The 24,407-nt window shown below is 52.9% G+C and overlaps 1 protein-coding gene and 1 long non-coding RNA gene across 6 annotated transcripts in view; one reads left to right on the top strand and one right to left on the bottom strand.

Annotated features, from left to right (window-relative positions):
- Positions 1 to 6,416: 6,416 nt before the first annotated feature.
- Positions 6,417 to 24,407, top strand: part of ACSBG1 (acyl-CoA synthetase bubblegum family member 1) — a 47,886-nt gene continuing 29,895 nt past the window's right edge. The window contains exons 1-2 of one of the 5 annotated variants that reach the window (XM_038533046.1): positions 22,341 to 22,418; positions 23,109 to 23,259. In XM_038533046.1, coding sequence (XP_038388974.1) covers positions 23,210 to 23,259 — 50 coding nt within the window. In that variant the 5' untranslated portion in view covers positions 22,341 to 22,418; positions 23,109 to 23,209. Of the gene's footprint in view, positions 6,704 to 22,340; positions 22,536 to 23,108; positions 23,260 to 24,407 lie in introns of those variants that run through there. The other 4 variants (XM_038533045.1, XM_038533048.1, XM_038533044.1 and 1 more) reach the window with 4 other exon arrangements.
- LOC119876143 lies at positions 9,782 to 12,695 on the bottom strand. The gene is made up of 3 exons (XR_005357141.1): positions 12,395 to 12,695; positions 10,620 to 10,667; positions 9,782 to 9,986 (listed from the first exon to the last, which is right to left on the bottom strand). It is a non-coding gene; the product is annotated as an uncharacterized LOC119876143 (long non-coding RNA).

Here is a 24,407-nt window from a genome sequence, read left to right as displayed (position 1 = left end):
GGACTCCCTGGAGAGGCCACAGTCGCTGCCCACATCCCCATCCCCGGGCTCTCTGACATTGGGGCACAGACCTCCCCTGGGGCAAATGCTCACTAAGTGTTTAGCCAACTGAGCTCTTGGAGCTCTGCTGGCCCACCCCAGGTAAGGCCCCTAAGAGATAGGTATGCATGTAAATGTCATTTCATAAGTGGGGAAACTGAGGCCTTCCTCAGGGTCATGCAGCCTGGCGCCAAGGCCTGCAGACCCCTGTCCAGGGCTGAGGCTCCTTCCCCAACCTTGGCCCAGCAGCCAGCTCCAAGGGCAGCTAGCTGCCACCGTGCCCCCACCCCAGGGTGGACAGTGGGGGCAGGGGTGCTGCCTGGGCAACAATGAGCAGGTTCCATCCTGAGGCTCCTCCCCTGCTGAGAGCCCTGGAGGGGGTTGTCCAAACCTCCTTCTTCAGTGATGACCTGCCTCCGTGCCACTTTGGAGCTTTCTCTGGACCCAGGGTAATAAAAATAGCAAACACTAACTCTTATTGAAAGCTTCCACAGCCCTAGGTCCTTTCCGTACATTTAACTCCCTGGAACCCAAGGGATAGGAGCTGTTGTGACCCCACTTTTCAGATGAGAAAATGGAAGCACAGAGAGATTAAATAATATGTCCAAAGTCACACAGCATGTAAGCAGCTATCTTATCCCAGGTTCCCAGAAAACAGAGCCATGGCCAAGTCTTCTGCCCCAAGACTCTGCTGGGACTGCATTCCCAGGGCACAGATGTGCAGGGGGAGGAGGTGCGGGGCAGTAAAGGGTGGAAAGCAATTTTGAGGTAGTGAGTGGCTCTCGGCTGCACACGGAAACGGCTCTTTGTGATATCCCATGGCTGCCCAGGCAGGCCTTCCCGCTGAGAGGAGCTCCTCCATAGGTGTCCACATGAGGGAGCTGGTGCGGAGAGGGTGTGGGGCAGAGGCGACTAGCGGGGAGGGCGAGGCTGAGGCCCCGGGGGAGGGGGACAGATGGGTGGCCCAGCTTGCACCCCTCCGCCACCTGCTCAGCTCATGTTTCCTGCACAGCCCTTCCGCGGAGCGCAGCTTCTTGTCCCTGTTCCCTAAGCTGGTTTCATTTAGGGTTTCTGCTACTGTGGCCAAAAGTCCCCATGTTATAGATGAACACACAGACTCGGGGGGTGACTTGTCCTGGCAGTGTGGCTAACCTGACACCAGGGCTCAGCCTCTGCCCTGAGAACGTGGCTCCATGGCCTCTGTCTGGGGCCACTGGGTGGCCTCCTCCTCCTCAGCCGCCCCTGTCTCCTCCCTCAAACACCTTGTCCCCAGGTAGCCCCGTTGTCCTGTGCCCACAGGTCAGAACCCCAATGCACCGCATCCTTCGGCCCCTGGTTCGGCATGGTTCTGCCCTGGTGGGAAGTCTGTGAGACCCCGAGGCCCCAGGAGAGGTGTCTGAGCCTCAGGAACCGCTTGCTGGGTTCTGTCCTCAGCTGGAGGGAACCCACACCCAGCTGGTCCACTGTAGAGGGGACCCACAGGATGCAGATGCAGCCCCAGCCGCAGAGCCCTCACGTGCACACAGGCCAGCCGTCGGGGCAGAGCACCGTGCCTGACGGGACTCTGCCAGGGCGGGGGAGTGACGCAGTTTTGGGGGGTGGAGGTGGTTCTGAGAGATGCCACAGCCAGGATTTGTCCTCCTGACTTCCTGAGCACAGCCTTAAGCCAGAGCTCCATAGCACAGCATTTCAAAATTAAAGAAACAACAGCAAAAACTATGCCCTGGTAATAGAGATGGTAACAGAAAAGTAGCCCAGAGTTTCTGATGTTGACAATATATAACCGTGCTCCCCCTGCCCAAGCTGCGGCGGCATCTTTGGGTATTTTTTTAACCATTTTTACTTGTAACACCTGCTCCTGGAGAGGGTCCCACAGGTGAAAAGCATATGCTCATCTACTGAGCCTTGGTTTATCAGCCGTAAATGGCACCTATGCACGATGACAGCGCATCACACTCAGCACCCGCCTTCTGGCTCCTGGCACCCTGAGTCTGGGCCAGATATCTTCTCCTGCACCAGCCCCCATCCAGGCTCTGCGACCAGTGCCTCCAGCACTGGGGACACATACTCGAGCTCCAGCTTCTCCCAACTGTTCACAATGTTTGCAGTGTTGCCCTTTCACATCTTTGCCATGACTTATCTCTGCAAGTTGTTTTTTCTTGATGTTCTAAATCACCTTGTGTTTTGCTTGGTGTTCTTATCCACCAAACATTGTCTCTTCAGGCCAAGTCTTGGAGCCAGGAGTAAGGCCTGTTATAGGGACTGCCCCTTTTTACTGGGAGACATCCTGGACCTATTTCCAAAAGAAGCTGCTTATTCTCCCCCCAGTGGCCAGGGGCAGACAGAAATCTCTGCCATCTGGGAGCAGCATTCTAGTGGGCCAGTAAAGCTAGAAACCACAGTATCCCAAAATCGGGTAACAGTTAGGGGGCATGCAGAAAATAACCAGAAAGGGGGTGAGGAGTGCGGTCCCAGCTGGGGTGGTTGGAGAACACCTCCTAAGAAGGTGACACCGGGGCAAGGCTGAGGGAGGAGGCAGAGAGACAGCCAGTATTTGGGGACTGTATGTTCCAGACTGAGGGAACACTGCAAAGGCCCTGAGGTGGTGGGGACATTAAGGACGCTAGCGTGGCTAGGGGGCAGAGGGCTTGTAGGAGGTGATGTGAGATAACGGAGGCCAGATCACACAGGGCCTGCTGGCCCAGCACAAGGACGGTGGCTTCTATCCTGACAAGGGAAGCTCTTGGCTGGATCTGGCGGGGGAGCAATGTGCTCTCGGACTGCAGGCCTGCAGGGGCCTGTGCGGCCTCACCGCTGTGCGGGCCTCCAAGGCTCCCCTCTGCTCACTCAGCTCCAGACCTGGGGAGGCCAGTCGTCCACCTGAGATGGGGGCAGGGGCTCCACCCTCAGCACGCGCAGGCCCCTGGGTCCCCTCCAGGATTCCTCCTCCTTCCCTCAGCTCCGTCCCCTGCCCCGCCCGCCCCTCGTACCCTCATTCCTGCACCCATAGCCCCCGCCCCCACTCCCACAGCCCTGCAGCCCCCCTCAGCCTAGAGCCTCCGACCCGAGCCCCGCCCTCTTGGCCCCCAGCCTCGCAGCCCGCCCCTGCCCCGCCAGCCCCGCCGCCCCGCCTCACCCCTGTCGCTCCTCCCCAGCCCCTGTTTCCTCGGCCCTGTCCCACCCCGCCCCCTCATTACCCCGCCTTATCTAGGCTCCGGGAGAGGAGAATGGGCTCTGCCCACGGTCCTGCTCAGGCCAGCACTCTGGGAACCGTCGTCCCCGCTCTGCCTGGACCAGTCCCGGGACCGGTCCCTACGGGCTCCGGTGCAGAGAAGGAGGCAGAGACCAGGCTATTACACAAGGTGCAGCGGAGCCACAGGAAGCCCCATCGGCCGCCACATCCGTGCAGGACACCTTCCCCAAGGTCACCCTGGTCACCCACGACTCTCGGGAGCCCCTGCTGCCCCCAGGCTCACCGGGCTGCAGCCCCCTCCCCATGGCAGCTCGGGGCCCAGGGCTGTGTCACTGCGAGGCTGGATTTCCCCACTCCTGAGGTTGCTCCCTGTCCTGCCGTCTGGGGGTCTCTGGGTCTGCTAAGGGCTAGGAGCCCCCTCCCCAGAAAGACAGGGATGGGGGGACACGCACACAAGTTGCCCGTGACTTCAGGGACGTCCCGCACTCCCAGCTAAGAATACTTGTTCCATCCACAGACCCCTCCTGCTTCTGGGCCCACAGCATCCCACAGACAGCAAGCCCTGCCCACCCACCCCTGCACCCCACGTGCCCTAGCAGAGGGAAGGCCCTACAACTGGTGCAGAGTGGTGGTGGTGGGGGCTTCCCAGTCTGCAGACTCACATGGGCAAAACTGCAGCTTTGCTTCTCTGTAACTTGATGGAAAAAATCTAAATCTCTCCCCTTCTTCCTCCTAATGGCAGAATGTTCGATCTGTCCACATCACAAAAACTGTCATTTTTAACTTTAAGTCATACCCCAGCAGCTCCACAGTGGGAACTTGTCCTGGGGTTAAGTGCTGACCGTCCAGGCACAGCCAATTGCTGTGGCTGCAAACAACCTAGATGTTCGTACAGGCCGGGGCCGGGGCAGCGGGGAGCCAGACCTCTCCTGTGGCCATGGGGCCGGGTCACCTGGGGCTGCGTACAGGGGCAAGGAAGCTGCTGCTGACCAGTGGGCCCCTAAGAGCCCCCAGCCTCTCCCTTCACCCTATGTCCCCCTGCGTTGGCCTAACTCAACCCCAGTGATGTCCACACAGCTCAGCACAGAGGAAATCTGGGAGTGGGGGGGGACAGGAGGCCGAATAACCAGCAAGTGGTCACAGTGGTACAGGGTAACCGTCCATACAGCTCAACTAAATCAGACTTGGCTGCTCCTTGTCCTTCCCTTCAGCACTGACTCTCTGCATGGCATGTGCCTTTGGTCCTGGGGCACAGTGGAGTGGCCAGCAGCCTCTCTTGCCAGCCCCCCACCCTGCCATCTCCCAGGTGGGCCCCGGTCCATTGCTGCTCTGAGGAGGGGGCTGACCAGGCCCTCCCATCCATGATGCCCTGGTACCATCTCCTCTGTGGCACTGTGGAGGGGCCTTGTCACCTCCACTGCAGGAAATGGCCTGAGGATGCCCCTCCCCAGGGCTGGTTTCCTTCCTAGGACCCCTAAGAGTCTGGGTGATGGGAAGGGACGAGAGGCACTTGCTATGCCTTTTCACACCCCCTTCCACACTCTTCCAGGCCTTCATCTCAGCCAAGAATTGGACATCTTTCTTCTCTGACTCAGTTGCCCCATGGCTGGGGGTTCTCAGACTTGTAACTCAAGGCACAGTCCTGCTGGCATCCCCACCAACTCAGTAACATGCCCCTCCTCAACCTGCCCTGACCAGGTGGTCAGTCTCAGACCTTCATGTGGGGAAACCCACATGATTCAAACAGTCACACTGAGGCCCAGAGAGGGGCAGGAACCCACCCAAAGTCACAGGGGAGGAGGCATGGGTGAAGATTGAGGCTTCAAAGCCATACACTGGGGGGATCCCTGGGTGGTTCAGTGGTTTGGTTCCTGCCTTCAGCCCAGGGCATGATCCTGGAGACCCGGGATCGAGTCCCAAGTTGGGCTCCCTGCATGGGGCCTGCTTCTCCCTCTGCCTGTGTCTCTGCCTCTCTTTCTCTCTCTTTGTGTCTAACATGAATAAATAAATAAAATCTAAAAAAAAAAAAAAAAAAAAACAAAGCCATACCCTGGGCCTCCTGTCCTGTGTACTGGGAGGCAGCATCCCAAGGCCTGAGGTCAATGCCTGAATTTTCCTGGAGACAGCCAAGCCCCTTCTCAGCCACCTGCTGCCACTGGGCAAGACCGCATCCAGGTGACCCAGGGAATCCCTCTGCCCCTTTCTGGGGACACCTTACAGGAATCTCCAGCAATACCTCCTGTATATAGTTTACACTGGGTTGAATCAGGTCCCCAAAACTTGTGCTCTCCCAAGAGCCTCAGAATGTGACCTGACTTGGAAGTAGGGTCTTTGTGGATATGATCAGTTAGGATGATGTCATAGGGGGCCCTCATCCAGTGACTGCTGACCTTGTAACATGAAGAGACGTTGAGGGATGTTGCCCAGGGAGGGAAAAGAGTCACGTGGAGACCAGCATAGGTTGGGGTGCAGTGCCTCCAAGCCAGGGCCGTCTGGGGGCTGGAGGAGGCCAGGAAAGCTGCTCACCCAGAGTCCTAGAGGACTCTGGACCTCAGTGAACCCCACCGATGCCCTGACTTCCACATGGCTGACCTCCAGAATGTGAGACGATGAACTTCTGGGTGTTAAGCCCGCCATTCTGTGGTGCTTTGTTCCTGTCACCTTCAAGAACCGATGCACAGTCAAAGAGGAGATTTCTGGGATTCAGAGAAACCCTCCATCCTCCCTGCCCACATCCGTCTGTGGCTACCGTGCTTATATTTGGTGCCCTGGATGGTCACAGTCCTCGGTCCCCCTCTCACATCTGCTTTGGTGAAGGTGCCTATGACAATGACAGGAAGTCCTCAGGTGTCCAGCGCCCAGGGCTGGGCAGGGGCAGCAGGGAAGGGAGGTGAGACGGCCTCCCAGGGCCCCGTCCTGTAGCGGGTAAGGCAAGGCTGCAGAGTGCTGGCCCTTGGGGTACAGCCCCAGCAGGGTCCCGGTTGTGGCACCCTGGTGCTGACACCCCCAGGGCTCCACTGTGGCCTGGAAGGCCAGCGAGGATGGCTTCCGGGGGCCAGAGCCCAGAGCCCATTGGCCAGACGTCCTGGGAGAGCTGGGGCGGATTTGCATCAAAAAGAACACTGGCTTCATTGAAATTCTCCTGGCCTCCAGCGAAACAAAACCACCAAGAAAAGGAAAGTTTTCATCCTGAGCAACTTCACCGCTGAGGAGCGTTTTGAGCTTCTAAAAATAGAGAGGAAATGGGCCTCTTTGGGCGCTGCAGTCGCCGCCTCCCTGCCGGGCCCGCCCCCACTGCCCACTCAAGGCCAGCCTCTCGTCCAGTGGGTCACTGAGCTCTGGCGCAGGTGCCCGCGGCAGATGCCACACAGCTCTATAGCTGGACACGGTGGCCCCCGAGGACCCCAGCATGCCGGACAGCGCAGAGGCCCCGCAGGCCAGCCAGCCCGCCCAGGAAAGCTTGACACCCAGGTGAGCCAGCGGTTAGGCCGGTGTCCGTGAACCTGGGCAAGTGGCTCCACCCTCTGAGCCTCCTCATCTGGGAAATGGAAGGAAGGGTCTGGATGACCTCTGGAATGAGCACTGGCTGGGACGTGAGTCGTCTGAGCTGCTACTTGTGTCCACCCACCCTGGGTGGCCAAGAGGGACTCAACTGAAAAAGGAGTTGCCCCCCTGGGACAAGAGCAAGGGGCTGCCGGAGAATGGGGGAAGGACCCTTCAGTTCTTAAGAACCTTCCCTGTGTCCCCAGGGCCCTTTGGCATGTGGGGGTGATAAGAGATAAGGATGGGAGAGCTCTAGCCAGCTGTGTGACCTTGGCAGGCCCCTGGCTCTCTCTGGGCTGTAGCGTCCCTGTCTGAAGCCCTTGCACTGTGTGTGTTGCACAATCTGTGATTCAGATGAAGCAGATTCAATTAGTCAGACGTTCTCTGGTGCCCGCTCTGACCCAGGCCCTATCCATCCAAGGCGCCCAGGATCCTGAGAAGGAGGGACACCGTCCCAGCCTTGGAGCGCCCCAGCCAGGAGGCAGGGAGAGGCAGACACTCTCTGGGGTCCAGACACTGTGATCTGTGCCCAGAAGGGGTGCCGGCCAATGGGAAGGCAGAGATGTTTCTAACTGAGGGCGCTGGCTCTAGGCCTTGGATGACCAAAGGGACGCTGACAGTCAGAAAGGAGAGGAAGACACCTGTGGGCCGAGGGGACAGGACAACATCACGGCAGGAATACATGAAGGAAGTCAGGGGACTCTGGGCTGGGAGACGTCCAGGGGCCGCGAGGCGGGAGGAGGATGGGGACCTGCGGTGTCTGAGCCCTCTGAGCTCCAGAGCATCGCCACCGTTCTCACGGGCAGCGGGGGGAGAAGGGGATGGCCGAGCAAGGATGAAGGCGAATGTGCCTCAGAGACACAGGTCCCTGGCAAGGTCTCCAGGGAACGCAGGGTGGACTTCTGTCCCCCCAGGGTGAGGGGGTCTTTGCCTGCAAGGCCTCAAGAGCATGAGGTCCAGCCCCCTCCCTGGACACGGCCATACACGGGGGGTCAGTAGGCCCCTCGAGGTAAGCTGGCCAGAATTCCTCACCCAGGGTAGTTTCTGGACGCGGGTGGTCCGGCCACCTCTGGGGGCAAAGCCCTCGTCGACTGGCCTCAAAAGCTCAGCCCTGGACAGGAGGCAACAAGCTCTGCTGGTTCTCCAGGTTCCCGGCCCCATGAATGAGGTGGGGGTCAGGAGTCCATGGCTTGTGAGGTCCGCCGAGAAGGCCCGTGGTGACAAGAGGTGGCAGAGAGTCCTGTGCACCTGGTGGGGGCCAGCCACTCACAGAGGCTGACCCTGCTTTGCAGACACCATGAACAGGAGGCTGTCAAATGGGGCCAGAGCCCGTGTTGGGGACAGAGGGCTGAAAACCCAGAGTTGGGGGAGCTGCCTCTCTGCTTTCTGGCATCGAGGTTTGGGTAAGCTGTGTCACTTCCCTGAGCCTCAGCACCCCCCTGTGCCGCTGCAGGCGTAGCGCCTGAGCCCCATGGACCTTGCAGATCCGATTAGCCGCTAGCTGGTGCATGGTTCCAGAAGCAGAACGGTCACGCTGCCAGGCCCGGTAGACGTCCTGGTGACGCAGCATGGTGGGCGGGGCGGGGGGGGGAGAGTGGGGGCATTGGTGGTTTCCTGGGGTTCCCACCCAGCTCTGCTCTGGACCTCCTCTGCCCCCAGGCAGGACGGGCTTCCTGAGCCTCTGTTCCCTGTCGGTCAGCAAGACATTCCTGCTCCCTTGGCTTTGCAATGTGGCTCCCAGGAAAGAACTCTGAGCCCTGGGTTGCTGTTGTTCTCAAGTCAAGACAGTTACAGCTTCTGTGAATCTGCTCGGCTTCTCTGCCTGTGGGCTGAGCCAGTGCCAGAGGCCCCCCGCCAGCCTTGTCTTGCTGTCCCCCGGAGACTGCAGCTGCATTCCTCCAATAGCCAAGGGGCCTTATCATCCCACCCCCTTTCCCAGGGTCACTGGGGGCGGGGAGGGGGTGCAGAGACCGGAGGTCAGTGGAGGGAGAGATAGCATCAATGGGAAGGAGCCAGGCCATCCATCAGGAGCACCCCCAAGTGTGTCCAGAGCCCCTGTCAGGTCCTCCATCCAGTAGAGAGAGCAGCCTCCCTGAGCCTGAAGGCCCAGCTAGGAGGAAGGCCTGCTAGGGACCCTTGTTAGGGACACCTGCTAGGGACCCCTGCTAGGGACCCTCTGTGTCTGTAAAGGTGCAGCCAAGGGCAGCATGTGGACTGGAAGGTGGTGTGTGGGAGTTACAGGTGGCCACTGGACCGGTTAGATAGGGGCCAGGTTGACTTCTAGGTCTGGAGGGGCCAGTGTGGCCAGACTGGGGCAGCTGGGCATGCAGGTAGCCAGGGGCCAGAGGAGGAAACCGAGGGGAGCCCCAGGAGCAGAGGAGAGCCTAGTCTGGGGGGAGATGAGGCTGGCCCAGGGCAGGGAAGTGTGGTGAAGCTCCCAGCTGCCCTGCTGACACTGCCCACCAAAGACTGGGTGCAGAGAGGAGGCCCCTGGGAGCCAGGGATTCGGGGCAGGCACAGGGGGCTGCTGCAAGCCCAGGGGAGGAGGCTGTTTTCGCTGACAGAGCTCTCCAAGGACGACATCTCTGGGATGTGCAAGCCTAGGAGCAAATAGTCAAAATGCAAATATTAGGGGAAGGATACAGGCATTTTAAGAATATAGAATGTCCAGTGCCTTCTGGGTCTTCCCAGCCTCCTCCCCACTCCTCCATGCTATGAAACACACTATGGTGGGGGGTTTTGGTTTTGGTTTTGGTATCTTTATTGTTTTTCTCTGTTTTCATAAATGCACATTCATTTATTCAAAATCAGTTAGCGCTGACCATGTTGGGCCCCGTGCTAAGCGGTGGAGAATATCATAGAAAGCTTCTGACCTAGCAGTTTACGTACTTGCATTGACACCCGACATCGAACAGTAATTATACAGTGACGTGTTAAATTGTGATTGTGATCAATGCCACCAAACTGTATACTTTGAAACGACTACAATGGCAAATTTGTGTTACATATATTTAACCACAGTAAAAAGTATCTTTAAAATGTTGGTAATTTGGGGTGCCTGAATGGCTCCGTCGGTGAACATCTGCCTTCGGCTCAGGTCATGATCCCTGGGTTCTGGGGTCGAGTCGGCATCCTGCTCCGTGTTCAGTGGGGATCCTGCTTCTCCCTCTCCCTCTGCGCCTCCCCCTGCTCATGCTCTCTCATGCCCTCTCTGTCAAATAAATAAATAAAATCTTTTAAAAAATAAAATGCTGGTAGTTTTTTAAAAGAAATTATGGACCTCATGTAACAGATGTCCAGCCTAGTCTCCGAGGTTGGGGAAGGCTTCCTTAGGGGAAGCAGGCCTTAAGCTGAGACTTGAAAGGTGAGCAGGAGGTGATTAGGAGAATAGCTTTCTAGGAAAAAGGCACAGCACGTGCAAAGGTCCTGGGATGAGAAGTTGCGCGTAGTGTTTGAGAATCTAAAAGGCCAGTGGGCATAGGACAGAGGACTTGGGAGTATAAGTGCCACAGGAAGGCAGAGTGCTAGTGTCAAGAGTCTTCAGACTAAGGGCAGGACACATTCCGGACAATCAGAGTCCCTGGTCCCAGACATCTGAATACAGGTCTGGATGCTGTTGGGATGTAGGTCAGCCCAGGTCAGCCCTGGGTCCTTGCAGGGGATGCCAAATTGTGGCCCAGGGACAGTAGAGCCTAAGCTGGCCTGGAGTCAGGACGCCAGGCCCGAAGCTGACTCATTCTGTCCCCGGGCAAGCCCTTGAATCATAGACTCTCAGGCTAGTGGGTTTTTTTTAGGTCACTGAGCCTAACCCACTCTTCACAATATTCACATATTATCAACCTACCTTGACTTGAATATCTCCAGTGATGGGGAACTCACTACTTCTTTGACCCTGCAAAAGACATGGTTTCATTTAGAGAAAGCCATACATCACACTGGGTCCCAGTCCCCCCTCCCAGGCAGCACTGACTCCTTGTAAAGGACCTTGTGGGGGACGCTTGAGGTCAGGCCTGGGATGGTGCTTTGGAAACTGTGAAGGTCATGACCGTGTGCAGGACAGCTAGGACTTAGCTCAGATTCTCACCCCAAGAAGTTGTAAAATGAGACTTTACTTCTGCAGAATCTAATAGGTTGTATGTTTTTTATTAACGGAAGTAAATTTTTCATCCAGTGCAATACACAATCAGTATAACTTGAGGACTTGTGACAAAAAACATAGACTCCTATAACAGCAACGTGGTAGAAATACAGGAGCTTTCATCATCCCAACGTTCGTGAAGTGCCTGGCAGTGAGCCCCCGCCCCTCTTGTGCAAGCAGCTGGTTCAGACAGACACTGCTCTGGCTGCTGCCGATTGTTTTATCAAGGGGGCCTCACACCATGTCCCTGGGAGTAACCCCCGTGGCAAAGTGTTGTGGCAGCTCATTGAAGAAGTCGCCAGAGCTTTTCCCTCGTGGAGGTACAGTCCGCTCAAGCGTTTTCTGCTGCCCCACGTCTTTGTCGGCGCTGGTCGTGATAATCCTCCAACCGCCCGCCTTCTGCTGGGTGAACAGTGGACTCTCCTTGTGGTTTCAGGTTTCAGTCCCCTGATAATGATGCTGAGCATATTTTCAAGTGCTTACTGGCCATTTCTCCACATTCTTTTGCGAAGTGTCTATATAAATCTTTAGCCCATTTTGTAACTGGGTTCTTAGTCCTCTTATTGTTTGCAGAGAGTCTTTGTATATTCTGGACATCTTGTCTAGGCCGATGTATTGCAAATATTTTCTCCCACTTTGTGGCTTATCTTCGCTTTCTTAATGGTGTCTCAATGAACAAACATCTTTTATTTGATAAAATCCAATGTACCTACTTTTTTCTTTTATGGTTAGAGACACTGTGTCCTCGCTAAGAAATCTGCCTATGCCAAGGTTATAAAGATTTTTTTCTATGTGTTTTTCCAGGCTTTTTATAGTTTTAGCTTTTACATTTAGGTGCATGATAATCTCAAATTAACGTTTCCACGTGTTTATTCAGTTATTCAAGTGCCATTTGTCAAAATAATTTTTTTTGACTATCAAGTTGCCAAAGTTCCTTTGTAGAAAAAAAAAATGACCATATATGTGTGGGTCTATTTCTGGGCTTTCTTCCACTTGGTGTTGATTCCATACTGTCTTCTTTGCCTTAGTTATATCATAAGTTGTGAAATCAGGCACTGGGGGCACCTAGGGGGCTCCATCAGTGAAATGTCTGCCTTCGGCTCAGGTCATAATCTCAGGGTCCTGGGATTGAATCTCCTGTTGGGCTCCCTGCTCACCGGGGAGTCTGCTTCTCCTTCTGCCTGTCCCCTCTGCTTATGCATTCTCTCTCTCTCTCTCTCTCTCTCTCTCTCAAATAAATAAATTTTTTTTAAAAAATCTTAAAAAGAAAAAAAGAAAGAAACCAGGCACTGCTGGTCCTCCACTTTGTTCTTTCTCCAGCTGTGCCCAGTGCCACAGGCAGGCGCCTCTAAGATGTTCAAGGACTCTTGCCTTCTAGATTCTGTGCAGCCGCCTCCCCTCCCCCACCAAACCCCCCACCATGGCTGAACTAGAAACTAATTTCTAACACATAGAATATCACGAAAGTGCTAGGATTTCACCTCAGAGGTTTGGTTGCAAAAAGGCCATGCTTTTACTTCATTGCCTCCCTCATTTTCTTGCTCATTCTGAGGGAGAGGTCCGTGTAGCAAGGGCCCAGGGAGATCTCTAGCCAACAGCAGAGAATTGAGGAGAATTGAGGCGTGCGGTCCAACGACCTGGCAGGGACTGAACGCCAGCGACAGCCATGTGAGTGAACTTGGAAGCAGGTCCTTCCCCCACTGAACCTCAAGATGCGATGCAGACTAACTGACAGTTTGATCATTGCCCTTGAGAGGCTCCGGGCCAGAGGCACCAGCTAAACCACACTAGACTCTAACCCATGGCAACTGTGAGATCATCAGTGCTTGTGTCTCTAAGTCACTGCATTTTAGGATACTTGTTATGTAACAATAAATGGCTCATACACTTACTCCCTTGTATTCCCATGCAAAACTTAGAATTATCTTGTCAGTTTCTACAAAAAAGACTGTTGGCATTTTAACTGGGACTGATCCATGAACATAGTCTATATTTTCATTTATTTAGGTCTTTGATTTCTCTCATCTGTGAGCTGTAGTTTTCAGTGTAGATTTCTTGCAAGAAATCTTAAATTTGTTCCTAAGAATTGTATGGGTTTTGATGGAATGTAAATGTATTTCATACTTAATTTTCTAACATTCGTTGTTGGTATATAGTAATTCAACTGATTTTTAAAATTATTGACCTTGTATTCTGTGATCTTACTAAACTCTTTTACTAGTTCTAGTTACTTATTGGGGTACCCCTAGGATTTTTTATCTGCATGATTTTGTTATCTGTTAATAAAGCTGCACTTCTTCCTTTCCAGTCATTTTGCTTTTAAGCTATTCTTGCCTTATTGTGCTGGCTAGCACCTCCGATATAACTTTAAATAGAGGTCATAGAGGGGACATCCTTGCCTGTTCCCCATATAGCTAGCACTTCCCATGATCTTCATTCCTTCCTGGAGATTCATGTTCCTTCTGGTGCAATTCCTGTCAGCCTTAGCTCAATAACGATCAGTTATTATTTTTCATGGTTTCCAGGGATCAGTAATTCACCAGTAGCTCTGACGCGGGGTCTCTGGAGGTCGCAGGTCAAGGCATCTCCCAGGTCAAACCATCTGGATTTGGAGGACTGTGTTAGGGCTGTGTTAGTCTCCTGTGGCCACTCTGACAGGCCACCACAAGCCTGGTGGCCTTGGACAATGGACATTTATTCTTTTGAGGTTCTGGAGGCCACACTTCCACTGGGCTCACGTCAAGATGTCAGCAGGGCTGTTCCCCCTCCAGAAGTCTTGGGGAGAATGCGTCCCCAGCCTGTCCCATCCACCAGCTTTCACCCTGACCTGCGATTGTACCACTGCAATCTCTGCACTGTGATCACACTGGGTCTCCTATCCTGTGTGCATCTCCCTCTTGTAGGATACATGTGATTGCATTTAGACTCGACCTGAAGAATCCAGGCCAATTTCCCTGCCTTAGGGTCCTGGATTTAATCACATTAATAAAATTCTTTTTTGTCTGGCAGGGGGCGACACATAAGGTAATATTCAGAGGTTCCAGAGATTAAGAGATAGATATTGGGGGTGGGGCAGCTTTCAATTTACCGCATTCGTTGCTGGTCAGAGACTAGTTTTGCCAGTGGACCTGTCAGCTGCTTGATGTCCTCTTGCCAGACAGCAGGTGGCTGGGCCTGAGGTCATTCCAAAGTCCATCATGTGTCTGAGGTGGGAAGACTCAGAAAGCTCAGAATTAGGATTTAGAAGCTGCGCTCCTCAGTTTTTCCTCTGTATTTCTACATGGTGCCTTCACATGATTTCCTTCATGATCGCTTCAAGGCAGCCAGACCTCTGATGTGGTGGATCGGGGACCCAGAAAGCATGTGTCCTAGGAGTCAGAGGAAAACTGTATTACCTCTTAGGATCTAGCCTTGGAAACCACACAGTATCACTGAGACACACCACATCTGGTGGAAGCCAGTCATTAAGGCCAGCCCATCTCCGAGAGAAGGAGTGGGACGCAGCCTCCACCATGGGAGGGTGTAAGAGGATTTGCAGACCTGATTTCAGGCCCTCACAGATGGGGAGTGAGAATTCCCACTCATCCTTTAGTTGAAATGTCATCACTTCATCCTTGTTTCAAAAGCTACCTTCAGGGATGCCTGGGTGGCTCAGTGGTTGAGCATCTGCCTTCAGCCCAGGGTGTGATCCTGGAGACCTGGGATCGAGTCCCACATCGGGCTCCCTGCATGGAGCCTGCTTCTCCCTCTGCCTGTGTCTCTGCCTCTCTCTCTCTCTCTCTCTCATGAATAAATAAATAAAATCTTTAAAAAAAAAAACTACCTTCACTGGAAAGAGTTCCAAGGTCACCCACCATTCACTTTAGTACTTTAAAGTATATTGTTCCGATGTCTTCCAGTACCCTCTTACTTACAGAAAGTCAGTCATCATTTCTACTCCTGTTTCCTGTTAGGTGACAGGTTCTCTCCTCTACCCGCCTTGGCTGATTTAAAACATTGTGATTTTCGGCAGTTTCACTGTGATGAAGTTAGGTGTGGGTTTACTTTATTTAGTTTTATTTGATACAGCTCAGGAACAGTCAACATGTATAATTTCTATGTTTTTCATCTATAATTTGTAGGCTGGTATTTTCACCAAATGCTAGGGAAAATTACACATGATTTCCCCAAATTTTGTTCTGACCCATTGTCTCTCCTTCTCAGGGACTCCAATTAAATGTACATTAGGCCATTCAATACTGCCTTGCAGGTCACTGAGGCTCTGTTCATTTTTTAAAATTGAGATATAATTCATCTATCATACAGTTCACCCACTTAAACTGTAGAATTCAATAGTTTTTAGTATTTTCACAGAGCCATCACCACGGTCACTTTTAGAATATTTTTGTCATCCCCAATAGAAACCCCAAACCTCTTAGCAGTTCCTTCCCAATTCCCCTCAAGCCCCCAACCCTAGGCGACCACTAATAGGATTTTGTCTCCATAGATTTGCTTCTTCCAGGCATTTTACATCAGTGAACTTGTGTATCACCTATTGTGAATGGTCTTTCATGGAGCATGGGTTCATGACCATGCTTCATTCCTTGGACGGCCAGATAACATTCCAGTACATGGATGCGCCTGTTCTGTTCACCCATTCATCAGTTGGAGGACATTAGGGCTGTTCTCACTTTATGGCAGTTATGCATGGTGCTGCTACGAACTTATGCACAAGTGTTTATCTGGACATGTTTTATTTCTCTTGGGTATCTATGTGGGGGTAGAATCACCAAGTCATAGGATGACTCTGTGCATAAACTTTTGAGGACCTGCCAAACTGTTGCCCATGGTGGCTGCACCACCTCGCATCCCCAGCAGCTGAGTGCAAGGGCTCTGATTTCTCACATCCATGCAGCACGCATCATGATCTACCTTTCTGACTACAGCCATCCTGGTGGGGGGATGTGGTATCTCGGTGGTTTTGATTTCTTGATGGCTGACTGTGCTGAGCATCACTTAATGTGACTCTGGTCCATTTGTGCATCTTCCTTGGAGAAATGTCTACTGAAACCCTTTGCCTGGTTTGATCAGGTTACTTGTCTTCTTACTATTGAGTGTAAAGTTTCTTTGTATATTCTACATGTAATTCTCTTATCAGACACATAACTTACCAATGTTTTCTCTCATTCTGCAGGTTATCTTTCTTCCTTATTTATGGCATCCTTTGAAGCACAAAAAGGCTTAATTTTGACATAGGCCAATTTATCTGTTTTTCTTTTGTTGCTCGTGCTCTTGACGTCATATCTTAGAAGACTGTGCCATACTCAAGGCACCATAGATATATTTTCTTATAATGGTTTTAAAGTTTTAGCTCTTACTGTTAAGCCTTTGATAAGCTTTGACTTAATTTTGTGTGTATATGGTGTGGTCCAACTTCATTCTTCTGCATATGGATATCTAGCTGTCCCATTTGTTGAAAAGATTATTCTTTCCCCTACTGAATGGTCTTGGCGCCCTTGTTGAAACCAATCGACTGTATATGTGAAGTTGAGTTCTGGTTTCTACATTCTGTTCCATTTATCCTTATATTTATCTTATGCCAGTACCACATTGTCTTTTTTGTTTTAAGATTTTATTTATTTATTCATGAGACACAGAGAGAGAGAGGCAGAGACACAGGCAGAGGGAGAAGCAGGCTCCATGCAGGGAACCCGATGTGGGACTTGATCCCGGGACTCCAGGATCACACCCTGAACCAAAGGCAGACGCTCAACCGCTGAACCACCCAGGCATCCCCAGTACTATATTGTCTTAATGACTGTAGGTGTGTAGTATGTGTTGAAATCAGTAGGTGTGGGCAGCCTGGGTGGCTCAGGGGTTTGGCGTCTGCCTTCAGCTCAGGACATGATCCTGAAGACCTGGGATCAAGTCCCACATCGGACTCCCTGCATGGAGCCTGTCTCTCCCTTTGCTGTGTCTCTGCCTTTCTCTCTCTCTGTGTGTCTCTCATGAATAAATAAATAAAATCTTTAAAAAAAAAAAAAAGGAAAGAAATCAGTAGGTGTGAATCCTCCAACTTTGTTCTTTTTCAACATTGTTTTGGCTATTCTGGATCTTTTGAATTTTCATATAAACTTTAGACCAGCTTGTTAATTTCTGCAAAAAAAGTCATCTGGGATTTTGATAGGAATTGTGTTGACTTGTAGATCATTTTGAGGGATATTGTCATCTTAACAATATTAAGTCTCTTGATCACAAATTGACTTTCCATTTGTTTATATCTTAATTTATTTCAACAACGTTTTGCTATGTTTAATTTAAAAAATCTTTTGTTCTCACTAGTCTTTTGATTGAATAATTTTTATCATTCTGTCTTCAAGTTCACAAACTTGTTTATAAAATAGTTTCAAATCTGCTGGTAAGCTCATCTGGTAAGCTTTTCATTTCAGAGATTATACTTCCCTTATACTATCTATTTTCATATGGCAATCCTCCATTGTTCATCAGTTATGTCTATATTTTTTTAAAATTATCAAACATGTATTAGTAACTGTTTTAAAGTCCTTGTATGCTTATTACAATATCTGTGTCATATCTGAGTTTATTTCTATTAATTGCCTTTTTTCTCAATTTTAGCTCATATTTCTTGCTTTTTCGGATGTCTGGTCATTTTTTGTTATATGTTGGAAATTCTGATGATATGTTAGGAGTATGCTGATTCAAAGAATTTAAATACGCATGTGTGTTAAACTAGTGTCTCAGCCACAGGGCTCTGCCTTTCTGAGCCAGTTGCTCCTAAGAAATCCCGATTTGCTGAGCTGTGTGCAGAGGTGTCTGGAACCTCACAGACACTGAAGTTTAGGCAATGGCTTTGGTACTTTAGAGTTTAAAATCTGGAGTCAGACTATCTGGGTTTGTATCCCAACTATTCAGATTACTTGCTGTATCACCTGCAGCAAATTACTTCATCTCTCTGTGCTTCCATATTCATATAATGCGGACTATAATTCAGTACCTACTTTATAGGATTATTGATGTAATTAAATGACTTAATACATGTAAAGCAATTGGAGCAGTGCCTGGCATATACTAGGTGCTCAGTAGGTGTTAGTTTGCACTTTTAAAAAAGCGAAATGAGGCGTGGTGGGGAGCTCAATTTGTGAAGTGCCTGCCTTCCACTCAGGTCATGATCCGGGGTCCTGGGATCAAGTTCTGTGTCAGGCTCCCTGCTCAGCAGGGAACCAGTTTCTTCCTCTTTCTCTCCCCCTGCCCTTCCTCCTGCTTGTGCTCTCTGTCTCTGTCTCTATCTCTGTCTCTCTCTGCTCCGACCCCCCCATGGGTAGTTTCTCTCTCTCTCAAATAAATAAAAAAATCTTTTCTAAAAAAGTGAAATGACGTTCTCTAGAAGACTGGTCCCCTGTTGCTCTGTGACCCTACTGCACGGCCCCCTTGTTCATAGATGCCTCTCCTGTGTACACCTCTCTCCTCACCCTCTTCTTTAGACTATGGTCTCCTCCAGGGCCAGGACCAGGCCTGGAAGCTGTCATGCATATGCTACAGGGGTACCATGCCCCATTTCGTGGTAGTTCAAACCCCTGCTTCACTCCTACCCTACACCACAAAGCTCCTCTGGCCAAGAGAATGGTCCAGAGCCTGAGGAATAGGTGGTGTTGTTCCTTCCTCTCATCTCCCTCTAGGAAAGATGGAAAACCACGTACCATTAGAGCTGGCACTTAGAGACCATCCCATCTGCCGCTTCCTTTTATAGACCAGGTAATCGAAGCCCTAACAGGACAAGAGCTGGGCCCCATGTTGTACTTGCGGCATAGTAAATAACAATGGCAAGAAATGGTAGTTTTCTAGGGCTCTCTGCTCTGGGTTTGAATTATGTCAACTCTGAGCTTCATATTGCCCTCCCAACAACAATAAAAAATACCAAGTAGCTGTCATCTGTCATCAATACAACACAAGAAAATGATTTAATTCTGATTTAGTACACACACCTTTCTTATGCACAAAATGTTTCAAAATATGAGTGGATGGAGGGATGTAATAAAAGGGTCTGATGGTGGATGATTGGGAACAGGACTGTGGGGTGCCCACCCTTCTGTGCCCTGCCCAGGAGGCCCAGGATTTCTGGGGTGGCCTGTTGGCCAAGAGTACAAAGTCTGAAACCCACTTGCCTGAATTTGCAGCCTCAAGTCTGCTAACCAAAGACCTCGAGTAAACCCTGTTTCCTCATCTGTGGAGTGAGAATGGTGGTAGGAACTACCTCACTGCGCTGGCTGTGGGTCGAATGTGTTAATGTACATACCCAGTAGTGCCATATAAATGTGAGCTACTGGCTGTTTACATAATAGTATTATTTCCATTTGCTCTCAGGTCCCTTGGGCCCAGGGACCTGGCAATGCCCGATCGGAGAGCCTTGTCCCTGCTTAGGGCAGCACAATTCCAGCCCAGGCACTCAAATCCCGTCACTGATAAAAAATTGCAAGGAAGGGATCCCTGGGTGGCGCAGCGGTTTAGCGCCTGCCTTTGGCCCAGGTCGCGATCCTGGAGACCCGGGATCGAATCCCACGTCGGGCTCCCGGTGCATGGAGCCTGCTTCTCCCTCTGCCTGTGTCTCTGCCTCTTTCTCTCTCTGTGTGTGTGACTATCATAAATAAATAAAAATTAAAAAAAAAAAATTGCAAGGGAGGGGAGCCCTGGTGGTGCAGCGGTTTAGCGCCACCTGCAGCCCAGGGCGTGATCCTGGAGATCTGGGATGGAGTCCCACGTCAGGCTCCTGCATGGAGCCTGCTTCTCCCTCCTCCTGTGTCTCTGCCTCTCTCTATGTCTGTCATAAATAAATAAATAAATCTTTAAAATAATAAATAATTTTTTTTAATTGCAAGGGAGTCACAGAGAGGACTAGGGACTCGCCCACGGTCACCCAGTCAGGGTTGGCCCCAAGCTAGAACCCACATGTCCCGGTGCCCAGAACACTCTGTCTTAGTTGGGAGCAGGTTGTCAACCAACTGGGTCCAGGTTTTGCAACAGAGCCTGGTGATCAATGTGTTCATTTCTATACAGGCTGGCGTGTTTATGTTGACAGGGTTGTACACTCTGTGTGCTGCCAGCTGGGCTAGAAGTGAGCTGGCTGGCTGGCCCCACCCAAACTGGCAGGAGCCTGGGTGAAGCTGGGACCAGACTTTGGAGCTAAAGCCTCTCCCCAGACACACTCCTTGGGGGTCTTGCATGGGGGGCTCAGTCCCCAGGGCACCTGCCCCAAATATGTTCCTTTGGAAGGGTCTGGGGGACATGGCTTCGACCACTCCTGCCCTATCCTCACCCTTTCTGAGAAACCGTGGATCCCCAGAAGTCCTCTGCTTGGCCAAGGGTCCCCTCTGGACCAGCCTCCCCCTCTGCACCATTGCCTCGAACACATGTCCTCGCCTCCCATAAAATGGTGGAAACTTCATTCCTTGCCAATTCTCTCCTTTGATTGCATGATGCCCTCACCCCAGCCTGGGTCTGGTAACCCCAGTGACCTTGAGTGCTCCCCTGCTCCCCAACTGCCACCTGATTGCCATCACCTCTCAGCCTTCGAGGCAAGAATCCGGCCAGCCAGCTTCCTTGGCCCCAGGCCCTCAGCAGTGTCAGCACAGGATCGGTGCAGAAAGAAGGATCTTCCAGGAACTATCTATCAGTCAGGGGAAGGGAATATACACTTAAGATTTTTATTTCATGGTAGACAATTATGTTTAACAAAATAACACCCAGCCTCTATGCTAAGTGCTCCAGGAGGGGCTCAGCCAGGGCAGCTCCAGAGGGTCCCTTCCAGTGGACTTCCTGGAGGAGGAGTCGTCTGAGGAATAGTAGGTGGGCCAGCTTGTGGATTTTGCAAGGGCATGGAAAATGAAGATTACACATTTTCCAAGCCATCCTGATCCAGGGATAAGCCTATTTGTTCAGCCTCCACATCAATTTAGAAACTGTACATCCAGCGTGCACATCAAGCTGCCCGGAGGGTGCTAAAAGACCCGGACATGGGGTTCCTGCCAGCCCATGACCTGAGGACATTTCTCGTGCCATCCCCTCACCTATACCCACTCCCAGCATCAACTCTGATCATTAGATCATTAACGCCACTGCTCAGTCCTCAGCCGGAGAGCAGCACCAGAAGGGAAGAGTCATCGCGTCCTGGGGACAGAGGAGGTCTGCATTCCTTCCTGGGGTTCTCTGGGGCTGGGTTGGTGATATGGCATGGGCTTCCAGAGCCCACTGGGAACCCCGAAACAGCACTGATGGGGGGCAGGGGAGGGCTTCCAGCAGGTTCTCAAGGGGTCCTAACCCCTGTGGCCAGTAACCCAGACCCAGACTATCAAGGCGTCCTCAGAGGGAGGGCCTGGAAAAGAGAACTTTAAGGGACTGGAGTTTGGTGATGGGCCGAATTTTCTTGAAGTGAGTGTACTGGCTTTGAGTAGCTAGTAGCTCAGTGTGGAAATCTGGGGGTCACCCACCATTGCCTGGGTTCAAGGCCTTGGAACAAGCCATCCCTGTCGCTGCTGCCATGCCCTGCCCCTGGGCCTTCAGAGGGGACTTAAAATCCCCCCTAACACCCAGGGGGCCACCTCGCCCGACCAGTACCCCCACCCCCAGAGGTAGCCTGGCATTTTGAGGTGGTGGCCTGCAAGTGATCACCAAGGGGTGGGGAGCTCGGGGCGGGAGGCCTGGCTGGGCAGGGTGTCCAAGGAGCAGGGTCCCTGGTGTCAGAAAGTTTGGGTTTGTTGCCACACTCCTACCAAGTCCTGAGATGAGGGAGGAAGAGGAGAGGGTGCTAGAGGGCAAAGGGCAAGGTGCAGAGGCAGGGGTGATAATGGAGTGTGGATGGAGGGCAAATCTAGCTCATGTGGTTTCCCGGTTCCAGAGCGGGTCACGGAGACCTGGGCTTCCACCCGGCTCTGCCTCTCGCAGGGCATGTGACACGGAGCCACCGTCCGGCTCTCTGGACATCTCTGTTGCCTCAGCCGGGGCACCAGCTGTTGATACCACTGCCGTTACAGGGTCGTGGAGAGGATGCAAGGGGCCACTGCATGTCCAGGGCTTGGCACAGTTCATGCATTTACTAAAGAAAAGTTAGTCAAGACACAACCCAACCAGAAGTCAAGCTTCCACCCAGGCTGGGGCCCAGCCTGGCTCCAGGTGCAGGGCCCACTGCAGGAGCCAAGTCCTCCCACAGCCCTGCCAAGGATGGCAGCCAAAGACTGCCTCCCTGGCCCACACCGGCAGGTCCCTCTTCCTCTCCTGCTTCCCACCCTCTTATGTAAGGCTCGCAGGTGGGCAGCTGGGGCCCGCGCCAGGTGGGTCAGAGGTGTCTCAGGCCACACCTCACCCACAGCCCCAGGGTAGGCCGGGGCGGGTCCCCACACACGCCCAGCCCCAGCGCCTCATTACCAGCGGTGCCAGCTCCCACACTCACGATGCCTTAGCCGGCGGAGCTCAGGGAGCACCAAGCCCTGTTCCTGCCTCCACACGGGAGACCAGGTGAGCTCCCCTCTGTGGCTGGATCCTGTCAGGCACCCATTCTGCCGTGAGGCCTCCGGGGGATCCTCAGCCAGGACCCCTGATCCTGAGACAGCTGCTGGGGGTCTGATCTTCAAGGTGAGACAGGCCATGTGGACAAAGGAAGCATGAGGGGCGTGGGCCACCGTGGTGGGGGGCAGAGAGGCCCGTGTGAAAGTAGCCCATGGGGGGGCTGTGGCGTGGCACACTCCAGCCTGGGTGGTCGGGACAGTGGGATCTGGAGGACATCCTGCTTTTCCCTCAGTGAGGGCCTTTGAGGATTCGGGGAATGTGTAGGCGACGCCCTGCACTGCTGTGCTCCGGGAAGGGAGGCTCTCAGCTTTGTGCCCGGGGCAGAGGGCGGCCAGCACTGGAATAAGGAACAGGGAGGGCGGCAGGGGTGCTCAGTCATCTGCAAAGCGTGAGTCCTGGAGTCTGCTTGCTTCGCTCATCGTGGTCCTCCTGGTAAGCGCCTGGCCCGGGGTATGGAAACCAGAGCCCGAAGGCGAGCCCATGTTGCTCTCAACACGATCAGATGTGTGGGCTCAGCAGGCAGTAAATTACAGTCAGGTGCCCAGCCCCAGGAGCCGGTGAGTCCTGCCCAGCAAGGAAGGCACCTGCGTCCGGGCCCAGCCCAGCTGCGGGCCGTGACACACCCTGTATCTGTTGCAGGGTGGTTTGGTGGAGCGGGGCCTCCCTGGGGCCGATGCATTCCCGGAGGTCCCCACTCTCTCCTCTGTGAGCTCGAGGGGCACGGCCGCCCCACGGGGACCATGCCAGAGATGCTCCTGCTCATGTCTGCCGGCTCCGTCCTGAGGACCGTGTAAGGAACAAGGACCCCGCCCCCCTCCCAGGGAGAGTACCCAGGCCGCTCAGCACCCAGACCCATCTTGGGTTTGGGGGTTTTCGCTCCACTGAGTCACCCTCCCGATCGTACCAAAGAACTTTCTTCTCCTGATTCCCTGAAAGATCCTTGACAGCCCCCCAGTAATATGGGGGAGCTACTGTGCACTAAGCACTTTGCAGATGTCCCGTATCCTCACCACAGACACAGGGTGATGCAGAGCACCGAGGCTCAGAGAGGTACAGTGACTTGCCCAGACTCACACAGCCAGTGAAGGGGGTGAATTCTGGTGAACCTCAATGCTATATTGTTTCAAGAAAGCATTTATTGAGCACCTATTGCATACAGAGACCTGGCTGCTGAAGGCTGAAAGGGAAGATAGACAACAAAATAACTAGGAGATAGACCCCCATCTGGGAGAGGCTCCCGTGGAAAACGAGAGCTCCTCTCAGCTTATGGGTCACACACACAGTGGCAACATGAGGAGGATGTTTACTGAGCTCCCGCTGTGTACCTCGGTGCGTGTCAGGCCAGAGGACAAGAAGATTCATGGAACTGACCAAGCCACGTGTGGCCTTCAAGGCCGTGAGAGGGGGACGGTGTTGGGGATAATCCTCGAGGGCTTCCTGAAGGAGGAACTGAATGAGGCTTGGTCGGCTCTACCATCAAATGGTTCCCTTCAGCTCCTCTGGCAAAACAGGAGGACAGAGGCAAGACCAGCTCACCAGAGACGGTCAAGAGAGGGAGTGCAGGCAGGCTCTCCTGGCCAAGCACCTCACGGTGTATTTGTGCACACACGCCCTTCTAGAGCTCCTTGCTCCCCGAGCCACTAGGAAGGCACCGCAGACATTTGGTTTCTGTGCAGGACGAGTAATGCCAGGTGCTGAGGGTGGGTGTGTACAAGTAGGACGGGAATACTGTGCTCATCACCTTTGCCAGGCGCTGGTGGCGATCACGAAGGTGCCACCTCACCCGCTGGTCCCTCTGAGCTCCTGGGCCTACTGTAGGGGACACAGCGGGGGCAGGACTGGAGGTCACCCCACCCATGCCCCCTGGACCCGGACACAGGGTGGTGGCCATGCGGGGAGGGCACAGGCCCTGGCACCACCCACACGGTGGGCGAGGGT

Source organism: Canis lupus, chromosome 3 (genome assembly GCF_011100685.1).
Source record: "Canis lupus familiaris isolate Mischka breed German Shepherd chromosome 3, alternate assembly UU_Cfam_GSD_1.0, whole genome shotgun sequence".
NCBI lineage: Eukaryota > Metazoa > Chordata > Mammalia > Carnivora > Canidae > Canis > Canis lupus.
This window is presented reverse-complemented; position numbering and strand designations above follow the sequence as displayed.